Source organism: Galeopterus variegatus, unplaced genomic scaffold, assembly GCF_000696425.1.
Source record: "Galeopterus variegatus unplaced genomic scaffold, G_variegatus-3.0.2 Scaffold14, whole genome shotgun sequence".
NCBI classification, from domain to species: Eukaryota; Metazoa; Chordata; class Mammalia; order Dermoptera; family Cynocephalidae; genus Galeopterus; species Galeopterus variegatus.
In genome coordinates, this window is record NW_007726125.1 from 917,733 (window position 1) to 943,643 (window position 25,911).

General features: G+C 37.4%; 1 protein-coding gene and 1 non-coding gene across 2 annotated transcripts in view; both read right to left on the reverse strand.

Annotated features, from left to right (window-relative positions):
• BLM (Bloom syndrome, RecQ helicase-like) overlaps positions 1-25,911 on the reverse strand; it is an 88,295-nt gene that overhangs the window by 43,477 nt on the left and 18,907 nt on the right. Inside the window, exons 2-12 of the mRNA XM_008565860.1 lie at positions 23,087-23,188; positions 21,258-21,964; positions 19,429-19,588; positions 15,826-15,988; positions 12,511-12,565; positions 11,828-11,890; positions 9,704-9,895; positions 7,336-7,454; positions 6,416-6,529; positions 4,100-4,198; positions 3,745-3,893 (exon numbers count right to left, since the gene is read on the reverse strand). Coding sequence (XP_008564082.1) covers positions 3,745-3,893; positions 4,100-4,198; positions 6,416-6,529; positions 7,336-7,454; positions 9,704-9,895; positions 11,828-11,890; positions 12,511-12,565; positions 15,826-15,988; positions 19,429-19,588; positions 21,258-21,964; positions 23,087-23,184 — 1,919 coding nt within the window. The 5' untranslated portion in view covers positions 23,185-23,188. The remainder of the gene's footprint in view (positions 1-3,744; positions 3,894-4,099; positions 4,199-6,415; positions 6,530-7,335; positions 7,455-9,703; positions 9,896-11,827; positions 11,891-12,510; positions 12,566-15,825; positions 15,989-19,428; positions 19,589-21,257; positions 21,965-23,086; positions 23,189-25,911) is intronic.
• TRNAI-GAU lies at positions 7,989-8,062 on the reverse strand. The gene has a single exon. It is a non-coding gene; the product is annotated as a tRNA-Ile (tRNA).

Consider the following 25,911-nt stretch of genomic DNA (forward strand, 5'->3'; position numbering starts at 1 on the left):
AAAAAAAAAAAAAAAAGAAAAAAAAAAAAAAAAAAAAGAGTGAATGAGGAGGTTACTCTCCACTGTCTCTGGTCCGCCATTTTCTGCAATGTGAGACCACTGTGTCACCGTCACCACCAAGACCCTCACCAGATGTATTCCCTGCACTGTGAACTTCCCAGCCTCCAAAACTGTAAACGATAAATCTCATTTTCTTTATAAATCACCCAGTTTCAGGTATTTTGTTATAAGCAACAGAAACGGACTAATACATGTCCACACAACAACCTGTACACAAATGCTCACAGCAGCATTATTCATAATAGCCAAAAACCTGAAAACAGCTCAAATATCCAACAAATGATGGATGGATAAATAAAACAGAGTAGCATACATAAAATGAAATACTATTTGAAAATAAAAAGGAATGAAGAACTGATACATGCTACAACATGGATGAATTCTGAAAACATTATGCTCAGTGAAAGAAGTCAGTCATGAAAGGCCACTTATTGTATGATTCCATTTACGTGAAATGTCCAGAATAGGAAAGAATCTGTAGAGACATTCTATCTCAATAGAGCTGTTTAAACTTTTTTACAATAACCACCCATCTTACAATGCCTGCTTCCTTTATAAAACTTTATCTAGCTTCTCTTCATTAAGTTAGTTGTTATCTCAGGTTATAGTTAATATTGCCTTCCTGAATTCCTGCAGTTGTAATTTACATCTCTAATCACCACTTACTTCTTTCTGCAATTTGATGTAGTATTTAAAGGGTTCTGAAAGCAAATTACTGGAGTTTAAGTCCTCACTCTAAAACTTGCTAGGTATACAACCTAGTGCAAGGTACATAATCTCTTTGTGCCTTAGTTTCCTCATCCATAGGACAGGGAAAACAGGAGTACCTTTGTTAAGAATTTTGCGTGGATAAGTGAGTTAATACACATAGAATGCCAAGAACAGTGCCTGGTACATTGTACAGGCCAGATATGTAAGTGTTAGCTATTATTGTTGCATTATAGTTAACTCGGTATGTCTATATGTCTGCCTCTTTGCTCTCTCCCAGTTTGTATTTTCCCAGTTCTCTCCCAGGTTCTAAGGGGATGCAATAATGCCTTGTTCTATTATCCATTCTTGTATTCCCCAAAGAGGAAAATTACTGCAGACTGGCATGAGGAGAGGAGCAAAGGAGCCATGGCTCCAACACAAGGGATACCTGAATTCATCAGGGCCACACACAGTAACAGTTGGGCAAATTTAAACACAGAGTCTATTGGTAGAAAAGAAGGCCAGGAAATAGCGTACCAGAAAGTGTTCCTTAAAATCTTCTACTTCCACAAAAGGATTTATACCTTCCCAAGTGCACAGGAGTACCAAATATGTTAAGGAATCAATGTATGTGTCCAAATTTTCACACTTCACCCACATTTATCAAAATTCCTCCATATGTTTCATTTATTCTTCATTCTTACCAACTGCCAGTTATGCACAAGGCACCACGTGCTAGAGTCTGGAAATGCACAATCTTGTTTTTCCAGGCAGATTTCCTTCCCACAGTACTGGCAAAAGAGATTCAAGGTGTCTGCCTCTAAATAAATATGTATACTGTTTACTCAAATATAAATCACAAATCCTTTATAAAAAGTTATTCAAAAGGTAGTGAATTTATATCATTTCTTTTAACTATGTGCATTTGCCAATTAATGTAACTGACCTAAAAAGAACACTAGATTGCATCTGGCATAAGCTGATGGAAAAAAGCTAAAAACAGTGCCTATTAGAAAAAAGAAAAATTTTCATAGATCAATGTAGTACTTGTAGAAGCAAATTTCTAGCATATAGGTTATTTATTAGAACCTAAAATATAATATTACATCTTAAATACAGCATTATAATGCATATCAATTATGGAAGCAAGGTATCTCTTTTTCCTCTGTATTTTATACAGACACTCTTCCGTGAGATTAAATTAAAATATTCCATTCCAAATTTTGTGATCACACACACAAAATTCTGAGGACTCTAAAATTCTTACATATGAGCATAATAATCATTAGTGCCATGTAAAAGTGCTATTAGCAACAAAATATTTTAAGCTAACCCAAACAACTTAAGGATAGAAGAAACCCAAAGTGCTTGAATTCTGTTTTAAATCAGATAATTTAGAAGCTGTCAGTCTCATCTGTCAAGGCTTTTGTAGCCATCTTAATCTCATGACTCCCCCCTCTTCATTATCCCTCATATGGAACTTTCAGTTCTTCTCATAACCCCGATACTGTCATTGTTTTTATTGCTAACAATATTTATAGAGTCAGCCTGTCTTTATTTTCTTTCTTTTTTTTTTTTTAAAAGATGACCAAGGGCCGGCCCGGTGGCGCACTGGATAGTGCGCCGCTTGGGAAGTGCGGCGGCGCTCCCGCCCAAGGGTTCGGATCCCACATACAGACCGGTTCCCGCTCACTGGCTGAGCGAGGCGCGGGAGCAACACCGAGGGTTGCGATCCCGTTGCCGGTCCCTGGTCCGGTACGGGCGCGACACTGAGGGTTGCAATCCGATGCCAGACACGGAAAAAGACAAAAGACAAAAGACAAAAAAAAAAAAAAAAAAAAGATGACCAATAAGGGGATCTTAACCCTTGACTTGGTGTTGTCAGCACCACGCTCACCCAGTGAGCAAACCGGCCATCCCTATATGGGATCCGAACCCATGGCCTTGGTGTTATCAGCACCGCACTCTACTGAGTGAGCCACGGGCCGGCCCCAGCCTGTCTTTATTTTCAAATGAACAAAAGCTGTGCTTTAAAAATCCACCCTGTTCAGTAATTACTTCTTTAGGCATTCCACATTAATGTTTATACCTCAAACTCAAGATGGCCACTAATAAAATAGAAGGAAACAATATATATATATTTTTTTTAAAGATGACCGGTAAGGGGATCTCAACCCTTGACTTGGTGTTGTCAGCACCACGCTCAGCCAGTGAGTGAACCGGCCATCCCTATATGGGATCCGAACCCGTGGCCTTGGTGTTATCAGCACCACACTCTCCCGAGTGAGCCACAGGCCGGCCCGGAAACAATATTTTATTCTTGGTCCACAACAGATATTAAATAAATATTTGCTGAGTAAATGAACCTACCAAAGAATGCATCTCTCTACAAACGCAGGTAGAGGTACAAAATAATCCCGTGCAACCTAGATGTAATGTAGGATATTTTTTATAGTAGTTTTTATTACTGAATAATTATGGATTTGGTGGCAACAAGAAGCTGCCGAGATGAAAATAAAGTAAAAAAGCTGTTCTTCATAGTTTCTGGACTATTTTCAACATCCTGGATACAACTGGGATTTTAGGGGAAATGACAAAGCGGGATCATCTGTTCATCTAATGAAGTATAGTCTGGAACATATGGAAGCCAAAATGAGATAAATAAAGCTAATTTATTACTGGACCAGGGTCAATAGGTACTGCATGCAATTTATCCCTACTTCCAAAGTAGGTGCTGGGATAGTTCTAATTTCAGTAAGTGAAGAAAAGACCTAGGACCCTGGTTCCCAAACTTTGCTGTACATTGGAATCACTTGTTTAAGCAAGTATGCTTAAAAAACATACTGGCTCCCAGCCCCAACATTCTGATTTACCCGACATTGGGTACAATCTGGGCACTGGGAGTTTTTAAAGCTCCAAGGGTGAGTCCATTGTGCAGCAACTCTGGGAACCAGTGCCCTACATTATTAAAATACATGACTTTCAACTACTTACACCTGAGGTCTGAGAATCTTCAGCTGAGTGAGGATGTCCTTCTGAACCCTGGGATTAGCTGTGGCGGTAAGAGCCATCACTGGAACAGAAGGAAACTTCTGGCGAAGCATATTCATTCGTTTATAATCTTGACGAAAATCATGTCCCCACTAGTTGGAAAAAAATACTGCTTTTCAGACTATTCGGATCTTCTTTATATGGAAAGCCAACACTGGTCAATATATTAAGAACTACCTTATTCTTCAGTGAAATAGAATAGTTCACTCAATGTGGGTTTTCCTTCAGTTGTGAAAATATATATACTATTGTTAGTATACATTTATTGATATTTCAAGACATAAATAACAGTATTTACCTGACTGACACAATGTGCTTCATCAATAACAAAACGTGCCAAGAGCTTCCTCTCATACAGATTCTCCAGAGTAGAAATCAGCCTGTTACTTGCACAGACCTAGACCAGAAATACATTAGACATTTAAAGACATTTAAACACATCACTTAATGATTTTGTTGTCTTTAAGTTCCATTACAACTAAAGCAGTATTAAAACCTCCATGTAGGGCCGGCCTGTGGCTCACTCGGTAGAGTGCGGTGCTGATAACACCAAGGCCACGGGTTCGGATCCCATATAGGGATGGCCGGTTTGCTCACTGGCTGAGCGTGGTGCTGACAACACCAAGCCAAGGGTTGAGATCCCCTTACCGGTCATCTTTAAAAAGAAAAAAAAAAACAAAAAACAAAAAAACCTCCATGTAAAATTGGCTCTTATTTCAATCTATGAACAGAGAATAGCAGAAGAGAAAATAGCAAATTAGACATTTTAGAATGTGCTCCTGCATTCATCAAACAGTTTACTTATTAGGTAAGTGGTTCTAAGATTTTTTTCTGCCTCAATACATCAGAAGGCCACCACAAATTTACATTGGTAACAGGTTACAGATGTATGTTGTGTGTGCATGTTGTTTGGGGGAAAAAAACCCACACACACAACACACATGAAGGTACTTCAAAATGTTCATGGAAAGGGCCGGCCCGGTGGCGCACTGGATAGTGCGCCGCTTGGGAAGCGCGGCGGCGCTCCCGCCCGAGGGTTCGGATCACACGCACCCAAAAAAAGCTAGTAGGGAAACTTGCCAGAATTTGAACCCAGATCTGCCAAAACTCCAAAGTCAGACCATAATTGTGTCTCCCAGTGTGTAAATATCTATCAAATACTTTGTGCACATGTGTGAACATGCCAAACTTTGAATGATTTAAGTATAACCTGTATTTTAATACTTAGGACAGCATCATAAAATTAATTTCTAAATGAATATGTATTTTTCCATAAATTTCTGAAGTACCCTCATATGTGTTAGCTGTGTGCATGTTGTTTGGGGGAAAAAATCACACATACGCACAAACACACACACATTTCATAGCTCTGTCCATGACAGGTCCTAGAAGTAGTGACATTCCAGTAGCAACAAGCATGTCTAGAACCCAATCTTGACAGCGACGTGTCAAAAGGACTCAGAAGCCAGCCCAGCCCGATGGAGCTCTCCTGGTCAAATCCAGGACAATCAGAACATTGAAATACATAATGATAATTGATTGTAACCCACTGAAAAAGAATCCATGAGTTCATACTGATATAAACAAATATGTGGGATAAAGGGAAAGTTCTTCATTATCATAGAATGCCAACTAAATTAGAAAAATCATAATTTGGCATCCATCAAATAATAGATTTGGGGAAGAACCATCAATGGATGCTAAAACTTATGGGTAAAAGTCTGATGATTTACGGATATTTATGTATTCTCAAAATATCCCGATAGGATATATATTAATTACAAAGGCAAAACAAACAAACAAACAAACAAACCAAAAAAACAACCAGAAAAACAAAAGAGTAACTTTACAGTGGAGAGGTCTGGCAGACACTACTTTAACCAAGTGATCAGCTGACTAACATTATCAGTAATGGAGTGAGTTGACATCAAGTGCCTCCTGACAGGAAGCATGAGAGCATATCATCACTTCTGTGATATTCACGTCAAAATGAATAACATGAATCTAATCAGGAGGAAACATAAGATAAACCCAAATTGAGGGGTCATTGTCAAAACTGTCCTTCAAAAATGACAAAGTATAAAAGACAAAAGAGCGAAAAACTGTTTAGATGAAAGAAGATTTACGTTAAGGGAAACGACAACTGAATGCAATGCATGATCTGGGATTTTCTTTTGTTATAAAGGACATTATTGGGACAATTAGTGAAACTGGAATAAGGTATACAAATTAAGTAATAGTATTGTATCAATGTACGTTTCCTAATTTTGATAACTGACTAAGGTTATGTAAGAGAATTCCTTGTTTTTAGGATACACATAGTAAAGTATTTAGGGTTAAAAAGGTATCAGTCTGCAACTCACTCTCAATCAAGTGTTTCATGAAAAAAATAGAGAAATAATGATAAAGTAATTATAGCAAAATGTTACATTTAGGGTTTCTGAGTAAAAGTTATACAGGAATTTTTGTACTATATTGTACATTAAAAATTCTCAACATTTAAAAAATATATGCTGATAACACCAAGGTCAAGGGTATATACACATACACACATGTATATATGTATTCTAGTAGCCTTTAATATCATATTTTAAAATAATGATAAAATACAAACCTTCTCTGGAGTAACATACAGAAGTTTTATAATTGGGTCTTTTTTTGATAATTGGAGGTAAATACTTGTAGCTTCTGAATCAGTCTTATCACCTGTCAGATATGTAGCTGGAATCTAAGTATAATAGTGAACAATTTAAATTTTACACATTAATCTGATTTAAGATTACATTTATCCTTAGATTTTACAAATATAAGTCACATATCAAACTTGTCAAAGGAAAAACAGTACATTTTTTTAAAAAGCATAACTTAAAATAGTCTTCCCATTGCTAACTTCCTTTTCTTTACTTGCTTTGCTTTTCATATCTGTAAATAAGATAAACATGAATTTAGCATCCCAGTGATTCTTGTCCTAATGTATGGCTACTTTTTTAAGGAAGTGTATCTTCAGAGTTTTAATGCATAATGGCAATAAAAGCAAAGTGCCATAACATCACGAATGACTGAACAATGGCTACCGTCAACACACTAAGATATTCTTTGGAAGAAAAATCAAACCAGTGGTCTTGTTGTGGGGTGGTGACTCATAATCCTGAAAACAGTTCTGTTTGATCACAACATGAAGAATTTAGTAGAATACATTCATATACTTCCTTACACTCAGCTATGATGAAAAAAGACGTGTGTGAGTATGTGTATGTGTATACATTTTAAGATATAAGGGAAAGAGAACTATGCTGATCTGGCAGTAATAAAAAAATCCTTTTATATTAGTAAAAAAAATTTACATCAGTAAAATACAGGTTAAAAGTTCTTACTAAAATACATTCTTGTAAAATAAAATTAGATCAAACTATATGAGGTTATCTGTATCAGAATTTTCAAAGATTTGTGCTCATTATAAACTTAATTTAACTGCTATGCTTTATTCTTATAATTCATGCATGTTTTCATTAATATTTCTATGTTATAACTTACATCCAAGGAAGTCAGCTTTTGGACTTGATCTACTATTAGTGATCTCAAGGGAGAAATGACAACAGTGACTCCAGGGGAAACACAGGCGGGTAGCTGGTAACACAAACTTTTCCCACCTCCTGAAAGAGAAAAAAATGAAAAACAAAAACAAAAACAAAAAAACCCGGTTAGATTCTATGTTGAGAGCATGGACGTAAAAGTTACAAAGGAAACCACATACAATATTTAAAATTAATTAATAGGACACAAAGCGATACTGCCCATGGTGTCAATAATTTGCCATACTTGAATGAGCCAAACTATTTAGGCAATTTAAATAATGTGTAAAAACAATCTTTTAGGACATCTTATATAGACACAAGAGCAAAAGCAAGAATCAGGGCAGGAAAGTTAAATGCAATGGAATTGCTCACAGTCTGCTTGGTAAACCCGAATACAGTAAACTTTTTATTTTTGGCAGTACAAGGGGTCTAAAACTAATGATACTAGTATTAAAACAACTACATTCCATATAATATTTATTTTTTTAAAGAGTAATAAAATATAGAACACTAAAAATGATAGAGAACATGGTTTACTATTTATCTGATGATGCAGAAGGCACTTTTAGGATCTCAATTTTTTAAAACTGTTTGAGCCTCTTTTTTTGGCATTGGCAAGTACAGGGAATGAACCTGTGACCTTGGTGTTATCAGCATCACACTCTAACCAACTGAGCTAACTGGCCAGCCAAGTATGAGCCTCTTAACACAGAATTGAGCTTTAACTCTTATCAGTAAGAAACTAACTTCCAATTTTCTTTGGGATGGGTAGAACTAAATTTTGTGTACTAACAGACGATAAAGAAATTACAAAAGACCAAAAAAAAAATCTCTCCCCATGTAACTCTAATTCAAAATGAAAAGAAAATCAGTACACATTTCATGATGAAGTGATTATTCCCTAATTTTCAATTTCTCCCATCTACTGATGGTAAAAGCTGATGCCAAGCAGTTTTTAGGGCTTCAATCTGTTTTTTTAGACTATACATCACATTCCTTCCTTTTTGTATGTGTAGTAAGTAAATTTCATTTTGGTATATATGTGGAAATGTCAAGGAAAGAGCAGGACACTTAGAATGAAGAGACCTGAATTCTAGTTTCTATTTTACCACTTAATCAGCTATGTGAACTTAGACATGCCATTAAACCTTCATACCTCAATTTTATCACCTGAAAAATGTACTAGATCCATGGTTTAAAAAAATTTTTTTTTGTCTGAAAGAAACCTTGTGTGTGTGTGTGTGTGTGTGTGTGTGTGTGTGTGTGTGTGTGTGTGTGTGTGTATATATATAAATCAAGAGCTTAAAATTGGGGTGGAAAGAACCTTAAAAATGCCCTTGAAACCCTAAAGGATCATGGAAGTCCTGAAAAAAATCACTCGGTTAGATCACTGCCAAATTCCTTCCCAGTGTTAAAGTTTTGGAGTACCAAATTAGAGTCTAAATGGAAGACACAGAGTGATCAACAAGTTAATAAAATTTGAAATGCTAATTATTGAACCAACGTCATCTAAATTTTAAGATCAATTCAGAAACTTTCAGATGCCCAGTCAGCATTATTTAATAAAGATGGCAATAACTAACTTGCCAAAGGTCACAACAAGGCAAGTAAAAGGAAGCAGGAAAAAAAAAATGCAGAGGGAGAACTATACATAGGTATAAAAACTCCAAATTCTCCATGCATCCTTTCTTAATTGCTTATTCAATATTCTTACATGAATGACTATAAATCATTGAACAGCTGTTATAAGTTTTAGTAGCACAATGAAAAGTCCCAGACTATTCAAAATTAGGGCCAAGAAAGAATACGTTAAATGCTTTTCATTTAATCCCCAAGACGCCTTGTGAAGCAGGTACTTTATTATTATCCCCATTGCACACATGAAGAAACGGGTCCAGGGAGTGAAGTGCCTTGCCTATGCTCACACCACTTGCAAGTGCAGGCCATCACTCCAGAGCTGATGATTTTAACCACCATGCAACATTAGACTGTATCAAATAAACTGCCAGAAATGGTCATGGTCTCTGACAGTGATTTTTTGTTCACTTTCCAGATTTATTTAGACTAGAAAAATGAAAAATTCCCAAAGATAAATTCTAAATCAATTTAACACAATGAGTTGAAATCTTAAAGGGCTATAAACTTTATGATGTCGACAACTAGAACAGAGGATATGAGGTAATATACTTTTTCACTACAGCATGGGAAGTTTAAGAGGTCCCTAAATGACAGAAATACTGTGTAGGTGTTCCTTTTATTTCTATTAAAGGGCTTTCATTTAACATCTGCCAGTGGATTCCTGCCAATTCATATCTAAAAATACATACCAGTGGGCATTAGGATAAAACAGTCTTCACCAAGCAGTGCAGCATTGATCGCCTCTAGCTGATTAGTTCTAAAATTATGCAGGCCAAATTTTTTATGAAATATCTTCATCATTTCTTTTGTGTGAGGAAAATCAAGACTTTGGAAACATTCATGTTTCAGATTTCTGGATGCTAGATTTTGCGCCGATTTGTCTAAGAAAATGATCAACATTAAGAAAAATCAGTGCACGGAGGTAACAAGTCAGTTTTAGCATTTATCCTTCACCCCGCAGAATCACTGGCATACGTTTCCCTATAGCATATGTCTTTCACCATTTACCGGGGTTTCCTTCCCAACAAACCTCAAAAGCCATCAGAGACTTCCCAAGGGCTCAAGTCTTTCCTTGACTTTTCTGCAGCACCTTACCACTGCCATTCACTCTCTCCATCCTCTTCTCCCTTGACCTCCTAGACAATCATGGGGTTTCAATTCACTACAAATTCCCTTTCTTGGCTCCACTTCCTCTACCTGCCCCTTAAAACTGGGAGTCCATCAGATACTTGGGACTGGGCTCTTTTTTTGTAATTTTCCTAGCCCTGTGATCTTAAACATAGCCTACATGCAGAGAATGCCTAGATCTCTCTTGAGACCAGAATGACACCCTCTTAAGTTCCATCCTACACGCATCTCCAACTGTCTGCAAGTCATTTCTACCTAATTGACTTACCAACATTTTAAGCTCGTCTTAAAATAGTCCTCCTCAGTTTTTCTCCAAAGTTGACTCTGCCTCCTGACTCCCCTATTTCTGTTAATAGTGTCACAGTTTTCCCAGTCACCCAGGTCTGAAACCTCAGCTTCCTCACATTCTTCTTTCATAACAGATCTCACGTCCTCCCCTGCTCTGCATCCTTTCTGTCGCAACTCTGGTTCACCACAGAGAACAAGAGGTACTTAGGCCAGCTCTGGCAGTTACCCTAACCTCAACAGTCAACTGTCTCAAAGATAATTGTGAACATCAAGTATGACACGTTCTAACATGATACAAAAATAAATCCATTAATGGTTACTTTAAAGGTCAACATCATAACTGTAAGAACAACCTCCATGGTATTAAGTCATCAATGGCAAAAATAGGGAAGGCTGTACTTTATAAAACCTTGCACATAAAAACTTGTTTCAGTTAAAATATACTTTTGATAAATTTATAGGGTTGATATAAAGTTTTAAAAATAATTTTGGCGGGCTGGCCCGGTGTTGCACTGGAGAAGTGCTCCGGTTGGGAGCGCGCTGGCGCTCCCGCCGAGGGATCGGATCCCATGTGGAGACCAGTTCCCGCTCACTGGCTGAGCGCAGTGCGGGCGCAACACCGAGGGTTGCGATCCCATTGCCGGTCCCCGGTACGGGCACGACACCGAGGGTTGCAATCCCGTTACCGGTCAGTAAAAAAGACAAAAAGGAAAAAAAAAAAATAATTTTGGCTTTTTTCTGGCACCTTTACAATGGCTAATTTCACTCTAAGAACTTCTCTCTCACTAAACTGTGAGCTCCAAGAGGGCAGGAACCAGTTGTTATCACTGCATTACCACAACCCAGCACAGTTCACGGCACATAGAGAGCACTAGGCCCAAAGAAATAACTGGATTGATTTTTAAATTTTCTGACTATGTATTGTCCTTAGATTGCCCTATATTTTCAAATTTTAAGACACAAATGTTTCTCTACTTTATAAATTAACCAATTCTCACCCATCCAGAATTCTAAAAATACACATATTTTTAGCATATAAATTCATCTTTGCTTTTGCCCATCCCCCAAAATCATTAAAAACTTGGCCCTCAGGAGCTTTATTGTTTTAAGGACTAAGAAATATTAATTTAAAGGCAAAGCACATTTGTAATGACTTTAGAGCTTTACTACAATAGGTTATAATTACACATTTTATAAAACTACAGCTGCTACAGAGACAAAAGAGCAACTTGCTTTTGAAATTGTGATTTGTAATTCATATTATCAGTGAAAATTTGCATAGAAACAATGCTGTTTTCAGGCAATGATGACTTGCTATGGTTTTTATTATGCAATTCCTATTTTGGACTGTTTTGTTTTCATATAATATCTAAGCATTCAATTTATTTTAAACTTACCAGTGTAATCCTGAATTGACTTTAAGAAGTTTTTATTCTGAGCAGTAGATATGGTTTTGAAGGCTTTAAAAGAAGAGAGAGGAGAGTCTCTCTCTCTCTCTCTGTTCTCTCTACTTCCACCATCTCGCAATGTGAGACCCCTGGGTCACTGTTACCACCACCAGATTCAGAAACTGGAAGCAATAAATTTCATTTTCTTTATAAATCAACCAGTTTCAAGTATTTTGTTATAAGCAACAGAAACAGACTAACAACAAATATTATAAACAACCGTATATTGTCCTATTATCTGCCTGTGAATTAACTTGAAATCAGATTGTCTCTATTCTATACCATGAGAGAACATACCTGTGTTTTCATTTAATTTCATGATAACTAAATAATATTTCCCTTAGGATAACCAAGGGCGTTGGAAGGCACAAAGTTTTATCAATTTACTATGATGTTTTGCTAACTCCATGTGTAAATCTCACCATGCCAGCACAAAGTATATCTTTAAGGGTTGGACAGGCAAGAGCCCACCTCTTGTTTTGCCCTGCCTGACATCCACGCTTCTCTTTAATGATAACAGCACAGTATCTAGATTTTCTTTTTAGAGAACTCCCACCAACCCTCACTCCTCAGTGGGCATCTGATATAAGGCAGCCCAGTGGGAATTAGGACTGGGGGGGTTTTAGACTGACTGGAAAACAGTACCTCTCTTTCACAAGCTTGATAGGCTGCTGGTGGACATCTTTGCTACCACACAAGGAAAGACCACTTGAGAATAAGACCAATGCAATGGAAAGCAGAAAGCAGATAAAAAGGAATATGGGTTTGAGATGCAGAGATGGGGCAGAAGACAGGAGAGAGAAGGCAAATGTGTGAGAGAAAAATCCTGATGACATATTTGGACATCTGAATCCTGCCAGCCCACTTCATATATTTTTGATTAAGACTTATGACTAAGAAATAGAATTTCGAAGGAGGTGAGATTTTTGGATAAAGGAAAGAAAAAAATGGTTTAGGGTAAAAATGGGAAGAAAGAAAGAGGTCTGCTTCACTTCTAGGGCCTAAGGCAAATGGGAGACAAAACCAGTTTAGTTTGGCCGCAAGGGAGACAGTATTCCAGGAGACAATGAGAGAAAGAAGGGGAAGAAAATGTTCTGAAGAACAGGAGACTGCGGGGCCGGCCTGGTGGCGCACTGCTACAGTGTGCCGCTTGGGAAGCGCGGCAGGCGGCTCCCACCGAGGGTTCGGATCCCACATACAGACCGGTTCCCGCTCACTGGCTGAGCGAGGCGTGGGAGCAACACTGAGGGTTACGATCCCATTGCCGGTCCCGGTCCGGTACGGGCGCGACACTGAGGGTTGCGATCCGTTGCCGGACACGAAAAAAGACGAAAAAAAAAAAAAAAAGGAGACTGCAAGAGTGTTGCTGACTGAGAAGAGCCAGTTGAAGGTTTTAAAAGGCAGGAAGGAGAGGAAGAGAGGACAGAACAGAGGGTCTGTACACAGAGCAGCATGGGGACAAGCACATACGTGAGAATGACCTGGGAAATTTGGACTTCTACTGGTGACTGAGGGAAATAGGGACGTGAGGTATGAGATGGTAAGAGTGAAATTGCTGAATTCCTATTTTACTTCTGTTTTCTCTGCAAGGAGAATCGGCGTCAGATTGGAGAGAGGAGAATGCACAATGGTCTGAAGGAACTGAAAGCCAGGACAGGCTCAGAGAAAGATACCAGAGTACCTAGCTACTAGAAAGGAGCTCAAGTCTCCTTGTCCAGACAGATTACACCTCAGAATACAAAGGAAACCTGCAAACAAGACCTCTGAGCCCCTGTCGCTGATACGTGAGGCATTAGTGAATAAGAGATTTGTTGGAAAGTGAAGACAGACAAACACTGTTCTCATTTTCAAAAAACTTTTAAAGTGATTGCCAAAAGCTACAGGCTGGTGATCTTGATGTCAATTCAAGGCAAAATTCTAGAACATGTTATCAAATGACTGCTTTGTGTGCTCTAAGGAGAGGGAACAATTAGAGAGTTAGCAAGAGCTCAAAAAAATAATCCAGCCATCTTAATGTATTTCCTTCTTTGAAAGGATTACCACACTGGCAGATAATAGCTACCATTAAAGGAAAAAAAAAGGGCTGGCCCGGTGGCGCACTGGAGAGTGCGCCGCTTGGGAGCGCGGAGGGTTCGGATCCCATGTGGAGACCGGTTCCCACTCACTGGCTGAGCGCGGTGTGGGCGCAACACTGAGGGTTGCGATCCTGTTGCCGCCCCCGGTACGGGCGCGACACCAAGGGTTGCGATCCCGTTACCGGTCAGTAAAAAAGACAAAAAGGAAAAAAAAAAAAAAAAACAACCCTAAAAAAACCCCCCAAAACCCAATAACAGCTACCATTTATTGAAAGCCTACAGCATACTAGGTACTTTACCTTGAATCCTTACAACTACTCAGCAAGGTAGATACTGTATTATTCTCATTTTATAGAAGAAAAAACAGGTCCAGAGAAGTTTAACTAATCTACCATAGTCACACAGCCAGGAGTAGGAGGAGACAGGTTTCTATCACAGTTCTGCATCACAGTTCTGCATCATTCTAGAGCCAACGCCCCATCTATTCCCTCTTGTTTCCTCAGACCTTGAACTTTTCGGAGTCATATGAGCAGGTCTTTTGCATCCCCATGGATAAGGGAGAGAAATGTGGTCTGAAGGTAGATTTGTAACTAGTTGAACAAGAAGTGGTGATGAATAGAAGTGAAGCCAGCCGAGAGTGAGGCCTCTAATGACATTCTGTCCTTGTCCTGATATAGACAGTATGGTACAGTGGTTATCAATGTGAACTCAAGAGCCTCAACACTGCTGTGTTTGAATCCTAGCTCTCCTGCTGTCTAATTCTATGACTGTAAGTATTTACCATTCCTGTACCTTAATTTCCTTATTGGTAAAATGGGGATAATGGAAACTACCTTAAAGGGCTGCTGTGAGGATTAAATTAGTTAATACTGTAAATAAGGCACTTGGAAGAGTGCCTAGGACATTGGACAGTTCAGGAATATCTCTAACAATAAATTCACAGACCAAAATAAAAAAGAAATTCACAGGAAACAAAAACAACACACAGAAAACTATATACACATGTGCACATGCACACACACTACAAAAGTAGTACAGCATCCATCAAACAAGAATAGAATGCGTTACAGAAATATTCAGAGAAAAAAGAGCTCTTGGAAACTGATTTGATAAAAACAAAAAATTCCATGGAAAAGTTAAAGATAAAATTGAGGAAATATCCTAAAAAGTAGAAAAGTAAGAGATGGAAAATAGGAAAGATAATTAATAGAGGTCTATCATCCAAAAACTGAAGTTCCAGGAAGAGTGAAAGAGAAAAAAGAAAAAAGAAAAAAAACAAATAATACCAGAAAAATGTCCAGAATAGGACACAAATTTCTAGACTGAAAGTGCCTCTGGAAAGTAGAAATCAGGAGTGGGAAAGGGGAGTGCTGTTTTTCAAAGTCTTGCAGTGCTATCAGATTATTTATACTAGATATTTAGTAGAAAATAAAAGTAAATTAGAAACAAGTTAAACAAACAAGCAAAAGAATATTAAACTTTAAATGGACATCAAGACCCAGACCCAGAATATATACAAGGGAGAACCAGAAGGATAAAAGATCTAGAAAGCAATATCTATAAAGAGTTAAAAGACCTAATAATATTTAGCCTGTGGGAAAAAACCTTCTAGGAGCTTTATATTTACCTCACGAGGGGGTAAATTGTGCTGTGCTCAATGTGAAAAATAATTTTCTAACAATTAGAGTTTTCAAGATAAAGAACTACCTGTTGAGACCCTGAGTTCATGAATTGTTAAGGCAAATGCTGGCTAACCAATAAAAAAGGATGATTCTATGACATTAGAACATAAGGGACTATAAATCTGTCATTTTATACTATATAGCCACAGGTTGAAAATACAATCTTACTATGTTTTCAAAAATAAGTAGCTGAAATATGTGATATGTCTAAAATACTTTTTGTACCGTCACAGTCTGTCCTGGTTTCTGGATTAGACTCCTGTGTAGTCATTTTCTCAGGTTTTGATAAAAGATCTTTTGATGTGTTAAGAACATCCTTCTTTCTGTCAGAGGTGTCAATGTCCTTTAGCATACTACAAATAAAAAAACGTGAAACCAATCTTAGACTAGACAAAAGACATGTTTAATTTTTCCCTAAATATGACTGTTCAGACAAATAAGAGAAAATAGAAACATGTTTTCATATCTCCTCTATTTTAAAACCTCATTAGCTGGCCCTTAAAAATCTTCCATCTTCTTTTTTTTAAAAAAAAAAAGATGACTGGTAAGGGGATCTTAACCCTTGACTTGGTGTTGTCAGCACCATGCTCTCCAAAGTGAGCTAACGGGCCAGCCCTTATATAGGGATCCGAACCTGTAGCCTTGGTGTTATCAGCACCACACTCTCCCAAGTGAGCCACGGGCCGGCCCCTAAAATCTTCCATCTTCTTTTTTTTAAAAAAAAAAAGATGACTGGTAAGGGGATCTTAACCCTTGACTTGGTGTTGTCAGCACCATGCTCTCCAAAGTGAGCTAACTGGCCATCCCTTATATAGGGATCCGAACCTGTAGCCTTGGTGTTATCAGCACCACACTCTCCCAAGTGAGCCACGGGCCGGCCCCTAAAATCTTCCATCTTCTGATCCTAGGAGACTTTTTCAACTTTATCCCCAATCATGCCCTTTCAGTGACACCAGGATCCGGTTGCACTGCATCACTCACGTTCTTCAGGTGAGCCCTGCATTGTCTGTGTCAGGGATTTTGCCTCTGCTCCTCTCTCAGTCTGGAAAACCTGCCTTTCCAACCTCTTTTTACTGGAATCACACCTGCTTTTCTAGGGCTAGCCCAAAAGCATTACTTCTCTGTTTTCTCCAGCAAGTGATTATTAATGTCCCTCTCTCTCCCAAGATTCCAAAGCACTTTATCTGGACTTCTCTTATGCCAATATGTGTGTATGTGTGTATATCTGTATATGTAATGAACTCATACGGATTATACAAAAGTATATTAACATGCAAACATGGTCAGTCTGATTGATTAGGAAAAAACTTTAAAAGTAACAAAATAAATTAGTACTAAATGAGTGTTAAAGAGAGGATGCAGGGGAAATCCAAAGAAAGACAACATTTTCTGGAACTTGAGAAGGCTTCACCAAGGAGGTGGGATTTGAGCAAACCTTGAATCACAGGTATGGGGAAAGTGACACACTGTGAAGGAAAGATAAAGAAGACTATTTTATTTGTTTGATATCCAGGAATCAACTGTATTTTCCTAAAGCAGGATTCTGGAATATAATTTTTCTAACTAAATCAAAACAATGATGAATAACTCCTTTTATAGTGTTTTTTAAAATGATAACATATAATTAAATAAAATGGTCATATTATTAGCAATGCTACAAAGACTGTTGGTTTGACTCATTAGGCTCATTGGAGCTTAGCTTTATTGCAAGGGCATAAGTGAGGATAAAGCTAAAAAAGGTAATTTGGGGCCAGAAGAGGGAGAATTTTGAGGGCCAGCTTTGAGGGCCAGAGGTTGTAGAATAGAGGAGATATAAAAACATCTCTTTCTGTTTTATATTGTCTGACCATTCAATCTCTGAAATTCAGAGGTTAAAGCTGGCATTAAAAACAAACTAAATAAATGTAGCATAAAACTTAAGTGTGCACTGTACATAAAGTATCATTTGTGAAAATTCTATTTCAGTTTTATAATATATACAAATATGTATACTAGGTTGCAATGGAAAATATACAGAAAGAATCTATTTTGGAAATAACTATGTAAATAACCATTTTCCACTTGCTGAAAATTAAAGTATTATTTATTTATTTATTTATTTTTAAAAGATGACCGGTAAGGGGATCTTAACCCTTGACTTGGTGTTGTCAGCACCACGCTCAGCCAGCGAGCCAACCGGCCATCCCTATATGGCATCCGAACCCGGGGCCTTGGTGTTATCGGCACCGCACTCTCCCGAGTGAGCCACGGGCCGGCCCTGAAAATTAAAGTATTATTTATGGCATGACGACTCAAATAAATTACATAGCCATTAAGAGGAATAAAAACACATAGCAATATAGAAAATGTTTTTAAAATAATGTTAAGAGAAAAGAATCAATATAATATTATAGTTACATGTTGATTACAGCAATGCAAAACTCAAACACGTCTGTAGAGAAGGATCAAAATCAAATATGGACAAAGAAAATGGTTTGTTGGAACTGTGGAACTACTAGTATTTCTTCTCTTTTATTTGAATCCTTGTTAAAATGAACACAATACTATTTGTGCAATACACATTTTTAATAAACAAAGTAAAAAAGTCAGGCATTCAGCAAGGATTCAGTATGGCACAGGAGAAAGCACTATACTGGATCTCGCTCCACTGGCCATTAATTGTATCATTATGGGCTATTCCTTGCCTGGGCCTCAGCTGTTTAACCTGTTAAATGAGAATTCTGATTTAGATTCTAGACTCTATATAAACTTCTGCTTAGTTTTTTTAACTTTCTACAGCTCTGTCTGAATTTCTATCAAAAAGGAAAAAAGGAGAGGGGGAGCTCTTATAGTTTAGTTTTGTCATCAAATAGTAAACATGCTTCAACTTTTCCCACCCCTTCAAACATCCCAACACACCTGTTAAAACACAAACCAAGAGAAACTAAACTAGGTTATGCATACAAATCCTTCCTTCCTCCTTCTTTTCTTTCCTTCCCTCCCTAATTAAGGTAATATACTATAAAAATATTTCTAATCAAAATACCCATATACATTAAATAGCATAGTATATACTCCACCATTTTACTGTGATTTAGACTGGGGTCAGGATGGAGGTAACAATGACAATTAGTAATTTAAGCTATTGATGAACCATGTGGAGTATCTATTTTTCCCACAATACTACCAACGAACGACAATCATGTCAGAAATTTCCTAAAATTCATTGAACGACAAATTCAATGACCAATTCTATTATCAGATTAAAAAAAAAAAAAGGATATATTACATACTAATTCACTTCCCAAATAATGGATTAGCTTTATGTCATTTCAGGTTAAGGAGTTTGGAAATATAATATTTTTAGGAATATGAGCGTACTTCAAAAAGTTTGTGGAAAAATAGAATTAAAAGATAATATGAATCTTTCCATGAACTTTTCGAAGACCTCTTGTATATTCCTTATGTCAAAATCAACTACATAAAATTATTTGAAGCATCCATGCAATTAATCATAATGGGACTTGACATCTTTAAATCATACTAATCCTACTAATTTTAAAAATGTATGAGTATAAATAGGAATTTTGGATGTCTTCATGTGGATGTAAAATTAACTGTGCAGAAGCACAAAATACATTTATATAGAAATGGTACTTATAGCTAAATCAAATTATTATTTTTTATGATTTATTTTTTAATTTTTTGGTGGCTGGTCAGTATGGGTATCCAAACCCTTGACCTTTGTAAATCAAGTTATTTAAAGTATCCCAGAAACAAACAATGACGTTTACTAATTAATTAGCTAGTTTACCTAAAGCAGTTTAAAGAGGAAGAAGTGGCAGAAATAACTTCTTCTTCTGGAGAAGGTGGAACAAAATCTATATCATAATCATCATCAAGTTCAATATGTGGAACTTTCTCAGTTGAATCTAATTCAGCTCCTTCCAAATTTTTCTTCTTTTCATTATTATCTAAAGTAAAACAGTTGATAAAGATAGGTTATTTAAACAATTAATGAGACATAAAGAGCAGGGCAAAACCACATAAGAGTGCGTACTTTAGGCAAGTCATAAATAATCATTCCACTCTGTATACTAGTCTTCTCTCCTATATGTTAAAGTTGGCTTTTTTCTTCATGAATGATTATTGAGCCAACTGGATTAAGTCCAATGAACTAGACTGATGCCGAAGATTTGCTTAGGAATTTTCATCCCGTGTCCAGTTAAATTATGAAACCCATACTTAGTATCAGCATTTTCATTTTTCTACTTTTCACTCACATTTAAATAAGGGTAAAGTGTAACAAATAAATCTGATAACAGTACAAACACTATTGCTTGTACAGATAAACCATCTCTACCACAAAAGCTTTCTAGTTATTTAAATCTCTGTTGGACTATGCAGGAAAACATGATGCTAAATTTTTGCTGTCTAGGTTAACTTCTACCAAATTTTCTCTTCAGAAACAGCAACACAATTGATTAGACTATGGTTTTGCTTATTTACAATTACTTTTCAGTCCTCTCTCACCCTACAGTAACTAGAAACCAGAAACCAGGATGAGATTCGGGTGTTTAAAAATTTTAGTCTCACATTTATAACTATTCTATAAGGTGGGTTACTTACACATAAGGCTAGTCTCAGTTATTAAGTTTTGGACATCTAATAACTACAAAACCTATAAAGGAAATACTTGGAATGTATTTGTAATACTTTAATAGCATGATCATGATCATATTCTACGTTGGCCCTCCATATCTGCAGGTTTTGCATCCACAGATTCAAACAATCTTGGATTGAAAAGATTTGGAAAAAACAACAACAATAAAAAACAATACAAAAGACTAGTCAGTTTGCTCAGTTGGTTAGAGCACAGCCTTGTAACACCAAGGTCGTGGGTTTGGATTCTTGTACCAGCCAGCTGGCAAAAAAAAACCCCAAAACCCCCAAAATCCAATACAACAACAATAATACAAATAAAAAAATACAGTATAACACCTATTTAACATTGTATTAGGTAATGTAAGTAATCTAGAGATGATTTAAAGTATATGGGAGGATGTGGGTATGTTATACACAAATGCTATGCCATTTCATACAAGGAACTTGAGCATCAATGGATTTTGGTATCCTCGGAGGTCCTGGAACCAATCCCTCCATGGATATCGAGGGACAACGGTACATCAAGATTAGGTGGCACACTTAGCTCAGTTGGTTAGAGAGTAGTGTTATAACACCAAGGTCAAGGGTTTAGATCCCCACACTGGCCAGCCACCAAAAAATAAAATAAAAAAATTTAGGTGGCAGCAAGCCATAAAGGAAATATGGTAGAAAAGCTTAGTTTCGCTTTCTAATTCTACCACTAACCAGCCATTTTAACTTCTATGGATCCTATTTTCTTCATGTATAAAATCACAGAGCTATCGTTGGTGTTAATACAAAAATAATAGCAGAATAAAACTTTGTTTCATCAGTATGTCCTGCCTCAAGAATGTAGCCCAGATTATTCAATAAGCACCTATATATATCCTAAGATTCTTAAGGTTAAATGCTACATCACATTCACTACTGTTCTTAATGCCTAGCTTCGAATAGAAAGATACAATCAACATGCTGAAACGAAGATAAAATAATTTTTACCTCTTTCATTTTCCAAGTGAGTTTTCAAAGAGTGATTTTTCTGAGTATCTTCATTTATAAGCACTTCGGAAATGGAGCCATCATCAATGCAAATCACGTCACTACTTAACCATTCTGCGTCATCTTTCTGTTCCTTAGTCAAATCTACTTGCTTGCTTTCAGAGGAAGAAGGCGTCAAATCAGCCTTTACTGTATTTGTTTTATGAAGCTGTGCTTTTAAAAAGTTTCTCTTAGCTTTTCTTGATTTCTGAGCAGTGCTTACTCTTACAAAGTGATTTTTGGATGGTGTAACAAATGCTTTTGAAGTCCCAGAAGTATCAAAGTCATCCATATCGTCCCAAATACTGATAGCACTGAAAGAATCTGGTGAAGAACTAAATTCTAATTTCTTGAAAGCATCATCACGGGGTTTCTTTATAACTGGTGTGTTTTGGGAAATACATAAAACTTCCTGCGGAATTGGCAACAAACCTGGCAACAATGGTTTTGAACCAAGTCTCCTGGTTTGCTCTCCTGCTGGAGCATTTTTAGAGAAGTCACTGATCCTTGTCTGCTGATCTGGGGTGTGGTAGGGAAGAGGTTCACTGAAGGAAAAAGCCTCGGTAACATTAACATCTTTATCACTTAACACAGGTGTTTTTGCTACTGTCACACTAGTTACAGATACATCATTGTCTGAAGATGTTTTCTTTTTAAAGGTGAAACCTCTGAAAAACAATGGAAAAACTCAATTACACGGATTCATTTTAACAAACCCAGCAACTCTACAAAACAAAACTCTAAATTTTGGACTAATTCATATGACAAGTTACATTAACTGTATCACAAATGAACAAAGAATCCATCTCCCTCTCTGATTTTAAAATTTATCATGTAACTTAAATTATATTTCGTATGTTCTGATCCTTCCCATTCAGAGTCTAATTATTTAGTTTTTTTTTTTTTTCCTTTTTGTCTTTTTTCGTGTCCGGCAACGGATCGCAACCCTCAGTGTCGCGCCCGGACCGGACCGGCAACGGGATTGCAACCCTCGGTGTTGCGCCCGCACCTCGCCCAGCCAGTGAGCGGGAACCCGTCTGTATGTGGGATCCGAACCCTCGGCGGGAGCACTGTACTGTAGCAGTGCGCCACCGGGCCGGCCCTAATTATTTAGTTTTGAGAGTACCCAGGCCATTAGTCCTTAATTAATAGCACCTTCAGAGGAAAGCCACAGCATTAGTGAAAAAAAAGAGACAAATGTGGCTATTTTTTGCTACTCTGATAAAAATTTAAAGGGGAAAAGAGTTAAAAACTGAGATCTGAAGGACAAGAAAAGGAGGCAGGCGTCCTGGTGATCTGCTGCATTTAATGACATGAAGGTCAGTGGTAACTTTGAAGTCAAGCACCCAGAACAGTGTCTGCAACCTGGTAAGGGTACAATATGTAATATAAATTACTATTAGATATCATTAGAAGGTATTTGGAATGTAGCTTGGAGAAGAGGGCAAAACTGGAGAGCTGCTGTTGTCCTTGTTTGTTTTTGGAAAGGATATAAAATTATATTAAAATATTAAAAATATCTATTTGCCCAAATTTATGAGTCATTATTTATTTATTCAGTAAATATTTGGCAAGTAGTATGTACCAGGAACTGTGCAAACATGCTCACCATTTATTACATGGTGATACTAAAACATGTTCTATCACTAATTTGCATAGTGGGAAAATCATTGAACCTCTCAGCTTCATTTCCTCATCTGTACAACGAAAGAATTGCAAGAGAAGGTATTTCACTTGTATGATACAGTGATTTAGTGCAGATATGACAGCATACCAACCAAAATACTTACGAAGATTTTGGTTTTGAAAGACTTAATTTATTATTAAGTTTTCTGGCTGAGTGACGCTCCAGTTGCTCCTGTAGATTATTGTGAGGAATAGTAGCCATGATCCTAAAAAGTAAGGGAAAAAGTATCGGTAGAGTTAGGTACTTTGCATTAATCACAATATTTATTGAAGGGGGAACTTGATTCAAACAGGCATTGTTACAACTGTGTCCAGAGTAATATGACTTTTTTTTTTTTTGGTCAACAGATTGTTTTGACATTTACAACTGGTGACATTTGAAATGTATAATCTTTAACTAACTGAAGGCTCACCTGAATAACAAAATGACCTGGTTTCCCACCTCTTCCTCCACACACAGTAAAATAAGCACAAAAGACATTAGGGAAGGGATTATTAGGAAAGGACTTGCAGAAAAATAGGACCTGGCCTAGGCTTGAAGGATAAATGGAAGCCGGACAGGGAGTGAGGTGGGAGGAAATGACCAAAGTATACTGAAAGTCCAAAGAACAAATGAATAACTGAATTCTCTTGCCAACAGTAAAATCTTTCCAACAGGAAAGAAGGAAACCACCACCAATGAGAGCAAAGGTTTACCAGCAAGATACCATGCTTCATAATCATTTAGTTTCAACCTAAAAGAATACTTTTATTTTTTTTTATTTTTTTGTCTTTTTGTCTTTTTTTCCGTGTCCGGCAATGGATCGCAACCCTCAGTGTTGCCCCCGTACCGGACCGGGGACCGGCGACGGGATCGCAAGCCTCGGCGTTGCTCCCGCGCCTCGCTCAGCCAGTGAGCGGGAGCCGGTCTGTACGTGGGATCCGAACCCTCGGGCGGGAGCACCGCCGCGCTTCCCAAGCGGCGCACTATCCAGTGCGCCACCGGGCCGGCCCTAAAAGAATACTTTTACCAAGCACATTTATATCCCTTGTGCAACAAATTGTGATACTGCTGGGCTATTGCCCAGGATAACGCATAGGTTAAGCCACCTAAAATTACTGGTGCTAAAGGAAAATAACTAATCTATGGTTAGAAAAAAATTCTCATTTTAGCTGGCAGTTATAATCACCTTTCCTACTCTGTCTTTACCAAAGATCTACTTATACTTATTCCATATATGTTAGGAGGAGGGGTTAACAACACTAGATATTTGTGGAAATATAAAGTTTTACATAAATTGTGTTCACTCATTAATTATTAAAATAATCTATGTTTATCAACTGTTTTACTTTAGATAATAGTGAAAAAAAAGAAATTATATGGAAAAAACTGAATTGCACTCAATTGAGAAATCTTCATATGCTGAGTTTGATGAGGATTACGATATAGGTTTTGTACCACTTTCTCCAGAAGAAGAAATTATTTCTGCCACTTCCACCTTTTTTTTTTTTTTCCTTTTTGTCTTTTTTCGTGTCCGGCAACGGATCGCAACCCTCAGTGTCGCGCCCGTACCGGACCGGGACCGGCAACGGGATCGTAACCCTCGGTGTTGCGCCCGCACCTCGCTCAGCCAGTGAGCGGGAACCGGTCTGTATGTGGGATCTGAACCCTCGGCGGGAGCACCACCGCGCTCCCAAGCGGCACACTGTAGCAGTGCGCCACCGGGCCGGCCCACACTTCCACCTTTTAAAAATGCTTTAGGCAAAACAGCTAACTATCTTATAAACACTGAATAGTTGTTCCCCCCCAAAAAAAGTAGACAGAAGGGTATAATGAACCCCTACATACCTATCACCCAGATTCATCAATTGTCAACTCATCCAATACTGTTTCGTCTATATACACATGCCCTGAGGTCCTCACTCTACCATTCTGAAAGTCACCTCCCAAAATGGTGATATTTAAATTCTGTCATTCCTTCTTCATTCATTAGCTGGAATACTTTTATCTGTTTCAAAATAATTAGTTCATTCTCTAACTACCTCCAAATAGTGACCTTTTTTTTTCAGTATCATTATAAGCTCATGGATTAAATATACTAGTTATGTTTCAATCCAATACAGTTATCATCCTCATTGATTCTCAAATTGTTTTATGTTTGGCCAGTGGTAGCCTTTTTAGGTGGACTCTTCAGTCCTTATGATATAATCTTAGTAAGTCTTTGAGAGCTTTCTTAGTATGTGTATAAAAGGATGTTCCAGGCTTATCTTGTTGCATTTTTTTTTGCCCCTTGGACTTGGAATCAGCCATTTGCCCAAGCAGCCTTGATTCTTTATAATGGAAAATATAAGGGTACTTCAAAAAGTTAGTGCAAAAATTGCGTTAAAAGATGATACTATTCCTTCCATGAACTTTTTGAAGTACCCTCATATTTTAAGATCACAATCCCTGCATGTCCTAAGGCTCCTCTTCTTTTTGAATCCAGTTTTTTAAAGTATTGGCCTTTTATTAAGTGTGCTCTCTCCAAGGTCCTGTCCAATGTGGAAGTCCTTCCCAGCATAAATGTTAAAGAGTGAAGTCAGATTACTGCTCTCTCAGAATTTCAACCTCAACCAAGTAGAGTGCTGACAAGAAGATAGAGGTACACAAACCTTCAGCCTTAAGATGCTAAGAAGAACAAAATTGTTCCTGGCATCATTACTTATCCTTTTCCCACATTCCTTCCATATCTTATTTATTTTTGGATCAAAACCAGCCATGGTATTCCAACAACAGAGATTTCTTATATTATCCCACAGAATGACTTTATATGTATATTTAGCCATCCCACTAGTACAATTATTTAACTATTTCATACCTGGAGGGACACATTATGGATTCACAGCTAGCAAGTAGTCAACCTTAACCCTGGGGGCATTTTTTCCTACTTTTAAAATGTACTATTCTTTG